General features: G+C 41.1%; 1 protein-coding gene across 1 annotated transcript; it reads left to right on the top strand.

Annotated features, from left to right (window-relative positions):
• Positions 1-723: 723 nt before the first annotated feature.
• Positions 724-8,243, top strand: LOC141909171 (uncharacterized). Its single transcript, XM_074799559.1, has 4 exons — positions 724-799; positions 2,928-7,065; positions 7,164-7,234; positions 7,386-8,243. The coding sequence occupies exons 1-4, from the start codon at positions 780-782 to the stop codon at positions 7,480-7,482; spliced, it is 4,326 nt and encodes a 1,441-aa protein (XP_074655660.1). The 5' UTR covers positions 724-779; the 3' UTR covers positions 7,483-8,243.
• The last annotated feature ends 1,550 nt before the right edge of the window (positions 8,244-9,793 follow it).

Below are 9,793 nucleotides of genomic sequence, written 5' to 3'. Positions count from 1 at the left end.
TTTTTTACGTATGTCTGGGCTCCCTTTCTTATTGATTGACAGAAAACAAAATCTTGCAATATCGGTATCACACTAAACACAGGGTACTTCATGATATGATTTTTAAAGGTGCTGACTCGAGCGGTAGAGTCAGATACTTGAGCATAACTGAATGACAGCTAGACTGACCGTTCGGACTGACTGATAGAAATGGACTATAAAAATCAATAATTTGTTTCATGTGATAAATTTAGTACCAAGCTTCCGCGTTAAAGGTTAAACTGGGAATGTGATACGTGAGCCGGGACGGGTTCGCCAATCTTCTACGTCATCATTTCCCGCGTGTAATTTTCCGGCTTATCACACGATTATGGTCAAATCGGTGACGCTCAAATATTCGATTACGACTGCTTAAGATCAATCGCAGCTGATCGATACCGGCAATAAAGGCAGGAAATTTATCCGGTGCTCACTACAAACATTTTACTTCACTTTTGAGGAACATTGCCATCAGTTTGGTTCGTTTCATTAGCTTTTCGAAAGCGCGCTCATTCGCTTCGTGGACGTTCATCAATGAATGTCTAATTGAATCTGGAAATCTCATTTTTACCTAATCGAATTCGTGTGTATTTTGCGGTGCGTGTGCAGCCCCTGGCGGGCACCTTGTATAATTGCAGATTAGCTGCTTTATTATTCAAATATCTCCGTCAGTGAAGCGAGGTTACTTCACCCCGACAAGAAGTTTATAAAAGAGCGGCATTTCTACAACATACCATTACAGTTAGTTCAGAAATCGTTTCATGCGGATCTTTCATCGAAGGTAGGACAATTCATATTCTGATTATGACTTTTTTCTTTACTAACAACGCAAGTTTACATGATTATGAAATCTGCTTATCTCTTTCCGGTTTTATTTTTTGCTAATCTCCTAATTCCTATTTTTTACAATTTGCAAATGATAAAAAGCTTATCACTATATATATTTTCTATCAAGACTTTCAAAATGAAAAGGGTTGTTTGCTTGAAAAGTCAAAACACGTAAGGGATAAATCGTGTTTGATAAGTTACAGTAACGCAATAATGAACGAGCTTTTCACTTAGGGTTCATCGAGAAGTTTACCACACCTGCAACAGCGGTTATGTTGTTCTCATTTTACACCGCATAAAATAGATTTCAGCTCTCTTTGGTTAAAGATGCATTCCACTCTGTTCTTCTTCTGACCTTCGTGTTTTTGTTCTAAGACATTCCATACTTCTAGTGAGGAGTCGAATTACACTAAAATTACGTACCGGATCATAACCTACTAGTGATTCCTGCTCATTTATATAACGCGCAACTCTCTCGTATGCATAATTGATAAACGTATAGATAAAAAAAATCTATACACAATTTTCTTAATGTGAAAACGGATGTATAATTATCATTTGTTGCGATGTTGCAGTTTCGCGGCTCCCTGTATCGTGTTATTTCAATTTTCGAGGTTTTTAGTTTTTTTTTAAATCTCTCACCTAAAAGTTTTATAAATGTGCTCTATCTCCGCATTGAATTGAATTATTCCAATCAGTATGTAATATGTCTATAACATATTATCAATGGAACAGAACCTGTTAGAATACCTTTCTGAATTCTATAACTATTCTTAACAATGATAATCTTTAGGCTACAAAGACATCCAGAGAATAATTTTGTGTGAAAGCAGGGGGTTTCTACGTAATAGTCTCGTAACGTTTTCATACACGGAACAACACCAATTCAGATCACCTTATTGAGTAACTTTTGCCAATTTTTTCAAAGGGAGCAAGACTATTCTTTCAAAATGTCACTGTGATTGCAGGGGGTTGTCTGGGGGTATTTCTCTTAAATTTTGAACATGCACAAATTGTACTGAAGGATTGCGGAAACTCTTTTTTCTCATATTTACAGAGCAATGACCGGTCATTTTTTGGTTTTAAACAATATATTTCCTGTGTTTCCATGCCTACGAACCATGATCTTTTAATTGAATAGAATTTGATAATGTGATTTGATTTTGAATGCCAGGAATGGAAACTGATTTAGTTCATAAAATTGAGCCTCTTTACCAATTTGAGGTGTGTGTTCAAAAGACATTTCGTTTTATTGAGCGAAATATCCAAAAACCGATCCCAGAGAAAAAATAAACTTAAGTCAAATGTGTAAGTGGCGAACTGCACAGTCACAGTTAGGCCTAACTGTAATTGACGTGTGTCTATGAACTAACGGACGCGCAAGCAAGTAAGCGTGATAGATAATCGTGGTGAAAGATTCATTAAGGGGTCAAGAAGAACATGCTTTGAAAGGACTCAGAAATTCAGTTATTTCATTGGCTGCTTAGTCCTTTTAAGATTATGGTAACTAACACGCTGTTGTGTGGTTACGAGCTGTTTCCTTTATGAATGAACGCTTTGCTACCCCTCTGGTGAACTGACCCGTCAATGTGTCTCAGTACTGATATCAACTTCCATTTCGCCTCACACACAAGGTGTGTTTAAAGATCGTGTGCTATCTTTCTGACCATCTTTTTCTTGCATACTCTCTGTAAACCGCGCAACTATCGCAAACATTCACAAGTTAATCAGAATTTATAATCGTAATTGGACACAAGAAAAATATGAAATCGTATTCAATCATCGTTCAAAAACCTTGAGCAGATATTGATTAATCTCTACACGAGGACTCTAAAATTGGACAGGATAAGACACTTTCTCTGAGAGCAGAAAGGTGTGGTCAATGTACTTTGACTCGTCAATATCAGTGCATTGAAATGGTTGATCCAAAAACGAAAATTGTTTACACTGACAGATATTTCATAAAACTTTAAATTTGTTTCTATTTTTGGAATGCTAGGTCGGGCATTGTAAATCTAAATGATATAATACCTGTCGTATATCTAATTGATAATTGAAATAAGAAATCTTCATCATTTCAGAGCAACGATGGAAGGACAACGTGCCTCGTTAAGTCTAATTGTAGTACTTATATGTATTACCACTGTCGTCCCAGATGCAGTCAACACCAAATTGGAATGGAGAAGTACTTCTCATGAAACCTTTGCGCAGATGAAAGAAAACAAATTGGCTAGCTATGGCCCCTTTCGACGGGAAACACGATTCAATACAGCAATCGCCATGAAAAAAATTCAGGCTGATATAAGGGATACTCGTGCTGATATGAGAGATACCCGTGCTGATATGAGGGATACCCGTGCTGATAGACGGGACGTGAGAGATACAAGAGCTGATATGAGAGAAACTCGTGCCGATATGAGAGATACCCGTGCTGATAGACGTGACATGAGAGATACCAGAGCTGATATGAGAGATACCCGTGCTGATAGACGAGACATGAGAGATACCAGAGCTGATATGAGGGACATCCGTGCTGATAGACGGGACGTGAGAGATACCAGAGCTGATATGAAAGATACTCGTGCCGATATGAGGGACACCCGTGCTGATAGACGAGACATGAGAGATACCAGAGCTGATATGAGGGACACCCGTGCTGATAGACGAGACATGAGAGATACCCGTGCTGATATGACAGATACCAGAGCTGATATGAGAGATACCCGTGCTGATAGACGAGACATGAGAGATACCCGTGCTGATATGAGGGACACCCGTGCTGATAGACGAGATATGAGAGATACCCGTGCTGATATGAGGGATACCCGTGCTGATAGACGAGATATGAGAGATACCCGAGCCGATATGAGGGACACTCGTGCTGATAGACGAGACATGAGAGATACAAGAGCTGATATGAGAGATACCCGTGCTGATAGACGGGATGTGAGAGATACCAGAGCTGATATGAGAGATACTCGTGCCGATATGAGGGATACCCGTGCTGATAGACGTGATGTGAGAGATACTCGAGCAAGTACACAGTCACTTGATCGACGAGATATAAGAGATACTCGTGCTGATATGAGAGATACCAGAGCTGATATGAGAGATACCCGTGCTGATAGACGAGACATGAGAGATACCAGAGCTGACATGAGGGACACTCGTGCCGATATGAGGGATACCCGTGCTGATAGACGAGACATGAGAGATACCCGTGCTGATAGACGAGACATGAGAGATACAAGAGCTGATATGAGAGATACCAGAGCTGATATGAGAGATACCCGTGCTGATAGACGAGACGTGAGAGATACCAGAGCTGACATGAGGGACACTCGTGCCGATATGAGGGATACCCGTGCTGATAGACGAGACATGAGAGATACCCGTGCTGATAGACGAGACATGAGAGATACAAGAGCTGATATGAGAGATACCAGAGCTGATATGAGAGATACCCGTGCTGATATGAGGGATACCCGTGCTGATAGACGAGATATGAGAGATACCCGTGCTGATATGAGGGATACCCGTGCTGATATGAGGGATACACGTGCTGATATGAGGGATACCCGTGCTGATAGACGAGACATGAGAGATACAAGAGCTGATATGAGGGACACTCGTGCCGATATGAGGGATACCCATGCTGATAGACGAGACATGAGAGATACAAGAGCTGATATGAGGGATACTCGTGCTGACATGAGGGACACCCGTGCTGATAGACGTGATGTCAGAGATACCCGAGCAAGTACACAGTCACTTGATCGACGAGATATAAGAGATACCCGTGCCGATATGAGAGATACTCGTGCCGAGATAAGGGACAATCGTGCCGATAGACGTGATGTTAGAGATACCCGTGCCGATATGAGAGACACCCGTGCTGATAGACGAGACATGAGAGATTCTCGTGCCGATCTGAGAGATACTCGTGCCGATATGAGAGATACCCGTGCTGACAGACGAGACATGAGAGATTCTCGTGCCGATCTGAGAGATACCCGTGCTGATATGAGGGACACCCGTGCTGATAGACGAGACATGAGAGATACCAGAGCTGATATGAGGGATATTCGTGCCGATATGAGGGATACCCGTGCTGATAGACGTGATGTAAGAGATACCCGAGCCAGCACACAGTCACTTGATCGACGAGACATGAGAGATACCCGTGCTGATATGAGAGATACCCGCGCTGATAGACGAGATATGAGAGATACCAGAGCTGATATGAGGGATACTCGTGCTGACATGAGGGACACCCGTGCTGATCGACGAGATATAAGAGATACCCGTGCCGATATGAGAGATACTCGTGCCGAGATAAGGGACAATCGTGCCGATAGACGTGATGTTAGAGATACCCGTGCCGATATGAGAGACACCCGTGCTGATAGACGAGACATGAGAGATTCTCGTGCCGATCTGAGAGATACTCGTGCCGATATGAGAGATACCCGTGCTGACAGACGAGACATGAGAGATTCTCGTGCCGATCTGAGAGATACCCGTGCTGATATGAGGGACACCCGTGCTGATAGACGAGACATGAGAGATACCAGAGCTGATATGAGGGATATTCGTGCCGATATGAGGGATACCCGTGCTGATAGACGTGATGTAAGAGATACCCGAGCCAGCACACAGTCACTTGATCGACGAGACATGAGAGATACCCGTGCTGATATGAGAGATACCCGCGCTGATAGACGAGATATGAGAGATACCAGAGCTGATATGAGGGATACTCGTGCTGACATGAGGGACACCCGTGCTGATAGACGGGATGTAAGAGATACCCGAGCCAGCACACAGTCACTTGATCGACGAGACATGAGAGATACCCGTGCTGATATGAGAGATACCCGTGCTGATAGACGAGACATGAGAGATACCCGAGCAAGCACACAGTCACTTGATCGACGAGATATGAGAGATACCCGTGCTGATAGACGCGACATGAGAGATACCAGAGCTGATATGAGAGATACCCGTGCTGACATGAGGGACACCCGTGCTGATAGACGAGACATGAGAGATACCCGTGCCGATATGCGGGACACCCGTGCTGATATGAGAGATACCCGTGCCGATATGAGGGATACCCGTGCTGATATTAGGGACACCCGTGCTGATAGACGAGACATGAGGGATACTCGTGCTGATATGAGGGACACCCGTGCTGATAGACGAGACATGAGGGATACTCGTGCTGATATGAGAGATACCCGTGCGGATAGACGAGACATGAGAGATACCCGTGCCGATATGAGGGACACCCGTACTGATATGAGGGATACCCGTGCTGATAGACGAGATATGAGAGATACCAGAGCTGATATGAGAGATACCCGTGCTGATATGAGAGATACCCGTGCTGATAGACGAGACATGCGAGATACCAGAGCTGATATGAGAGATACCCGTGCTGATAGACGAGATATGAGAGATACCAGAGCTGATATGAGGGACACCCGTGCTGATAGACGGGACGTGAGAGATACCAGAGCTGATATGAGGGATACCCGTGCTGATAGACGTGATGTAAGAGATACCCGAGCCAGCACACAGTCACTTGATCGACGAGACATGAGAGATACCCGTGCTGATATGAGAGATACCCGTACTGATAGACGAGACATGAGAGACACCCGTGCTGATATGAGAGATACTCGTGCTGATAGACGCGACATGAGAGACACCCGTGCTGATATGAGAGATACCCGTGCTGATAGACGAGACATGAGAGACACCCGTGCTGATATGAGAGATACCCGTGCTGATAGACGAGACATGAGAGACACCCGTGCTGATATGAGAGATACCCGTGCTGATAGACGAGACATGAGAGACACCCGTGCTGATATGAGAGATACCCGTGCTGATAGACGAGACATGCGAGATACCAAAGCTGATATGAGGGATACCCGTGCTGATATGAGAGATACTCGTGCCGATAGACGAGACATGAGAGATACCCGTGCTGATATGAGAGATACCCGTGCTGATATGAGGGATACCCGTGCTGATAGACGAGATATGCGAGATACCAGAGCTGATATGAGGGATACCCGTGCTGATAGACGAGACATGAGAGATACCCGTGCTGATATGAGGGATACCCGTGCTGATAGACGAGATATTCGTCTCAACAAACTTAGTGACCTAAGAGATACCCGTGTGGTATTTGGAAAGGAGAACGATCGTGTAAGTAAATTAATAAGCTAATTTCACATTGCATACATGTATATCATCTCACAATCTCTCCAAATGAAATGGTGAATGGAATGTCTTTTGCATTTCAGAGATACACAAATATCAAACCTGCCTCTACAAACAATGATGTCGATAAGTTCCAAAAGAAGAAAGCATTTGGGTAAGTAAAAATTCTCTCAATGCGGGTTCAATTAATCTTATATATATATATCAAAATACGTATTACATCTGCTTTTTCGATTGTTATTCCCTACTTACATAGATATGTTAAGCTTTTTCCAAAAATCAATGTGAACAGGTTTATATTTCAGGTTTGGTGATACTTTAATCAACTGTGGTTTAACAGGAATTGCCGGCATCATTGCTTATCATACAATGACCGATCGAAAATTGGCAGCAGCGAACTAAATGATGGTCCATCAATAAGAAACAACTACAATTTGTGTAAAAGCAGTCAAACGAAGAACTTTAACATGTGTATTGTTTTCGGTTTAACAAAGCGCCCGAAAAAGGCTGTGATAGATTTTTCGAAAATTACCTTTTTCACAACTAGATTAAGATTTTGTTACGTATACTAGTAATTATCTATTTTGTTACAATAGTAATAGTCTATCACTTCGTATTCGAAAGTTTAATATATACTTTGCTTAGTTAGAACTTAAATGTTTTCCGTTTGTTAGCTCTGATTTCACGATATACATTTTTCCAGAAAACTTTTTGGATTCCCACTAACTGCCAATTTATAGAATTATGTTTTACATACAGCATATACTATAAAAAAAACTTTTTGTTTTGATAACCATTATGTTCATAATCATTCATTTTCAACATCTGGTCAGGAATGTTTTGCAAGTGGGCAACCTTCTCATGTTCATTAATTTTGCTGTTATACTGAATCGGTACTAATCTTTCAGCGTTATAAGATAACTCAATAAGCGTCTATGGTAACGAGTCACCTATTCAACCCGAGGAATTTGATCCAATCAAATGTTTGATTCTAAAACTCGAAGGTTTCCTCGAATAAACACTATTAATATGTGTAATTATACTATTGATGAGTATATACGTGTATTTGTTTTGATATCACAACTTAATTTGTTAAAGATATTTTGTTGGCACATATGCATTGGTGAAATAAAGTTAACTAATTCCTTGAAGATGCGAGTTAAATAATGACTTATATTATGTGAAATGTTGTTTTTTATGTTCGTAATATCCATTTTCGATAGTCCTTTTTCAGATAACCACCAGGATATCCAGGAACACTGCATGTTTTGAAAGGATTTTCCAAACCTAAGGATTTCCTAAGAATTCACTGTCGAATCGGCATTTGTGGAAATACAAAGATTTTCAAACACTTCTTTTCCCGTGTATAAACCATTGCCTCACCATTACATACAACCTACTGTAATTTGCGATTTTTTCGATCGGCACACATTCCTTTGCAACCGGTGCGCAAGAGCGTATTTCTTTTTCAGTATTTCGTGGTAGTTTTAACGATGAACATATTCCTATGCACTCAGCAAGCTTTTTAATGCATATCGAATTTACCGTATAGAATTATGAATCTTTGATATCTTAGAGAAAAAGATATAATAACATTTTAAAGTACGTGAATGATTCCTCAGCAAGATAGCGAGGCAAATAATCACAATGTCGACTTAATTTTTATACGCAAAATATGTAGACCTGAAGAAGTATTCTTCTTACAGGTAAATATGGTTACCCTAGATGTATGGTAATAAAAAAATATCTTCATGTAGATTCAACTCTCAGCGCAATAGAATATAGCCGAAGTAGTTCTATTTTAGTTCCAAACACTCAACGTTCGTGCAATGCAACGAATTTATCTTCGTTTGATAAACCTGCAGCAGTACTCAAATTATATTCTTGTAGTAGTTTAAATTCTGGATATCTACGTATTAGATGTACTTCAAAAAGTGAACTACCCTGCTCGTATTGGTGTATTATCATTACTGATATTATTAGTTTGGCGATTTCAACACATTGGAACTTAATAATTCTTTTAATTTATCAATATTAGTAAATTTTCATTACACGCAGTTACACTTAGAACAGCCCAATTATTAGCATCTTAACGCGAGGAATGAACACTAAGCTTGTGTAATACCATGGACTTTAAAACCAGATACTGAGAGGCTTTTATACAAAAAGACCTGCTACAACACGAAAAAGGGAATGAAACGACGAGTCGGCGGATGGTCCATCTTTATTAATACACCATGTGCACTGTAATTTTAGTTGTTCATGTTTTTCCAGGGATATTTACGCAAATTGAGGTCGAAACTGAAATCGAACATCATATTCAAAACATTTAAGCTTCTTTGGAACAAGAGTAAGGAAGTTTACTAGTGCAATACGCATTGTCCCATTTGCCCGAAACATTGAGCGAAACGCAATCTTTGGTAGCCGCATTCCTGTGACCGGATTGCCAGTTGGTGTACCTCGGCTGTGAATAGAAGAAACAATATTGACTTCTCACACAATTGACGGTCGCTTAAGTACAGACGTATGCATACCTTCCAATACCAGTGGCGTTTGGCTCCATTGGTGCCATCCTCCATATACCCAATTGTTGGCGTTTCTCCACCAGACAAGAGACCTATAAAATAAGAACAAGAAAATTACTGCAGGATGCAGGATTTCTTTACGAGGCCTGCTGATAAAAAAGAAAGATATGTGCTTCGATTCGCTAAAT

This window comes from Tubulanus polymorphus, chromosome 1 (genome assembly GCF_964204645.1).
Source record: "Tubulanus polymorphus chromosome 1, tnTubPoly1.2, whole genome shotgun sequence".
In the NCBI taxonomy this organism is placed as follows: domain Eukaryota; kingdom Metazoa; phylum Nemertea; class Palaeonemertea; order Tubulaniformes; family Tubulanidae; genus Tubulanus; species Tubulanus polymorphus.
Note: the sequence above shows the minus strand (reverse complement) of the source record. Positions and strands in the feature narration are given on the sequence as shown.

Coding starts and splice junctions, on each gene's coding strand:
- LOC141909171 (XM_074799559.1), top strand. CDS start 780: ATGCGGATCTTTCATCGAAG. Junction 7,066..7,163: donor TTGGAAAGGAGAACGATCGT/GTAAGTAAATTA, acceptor TTTGCATTTCAG/AGATACACAAATATCAAACC. Junction 7,235..7,385: donor CAAAAGAAGAAAGCATTTGG/GTAAGTAAAAAT, acceptor TTTATATTTCAG/GTTTGGTGATACTTTAATCA.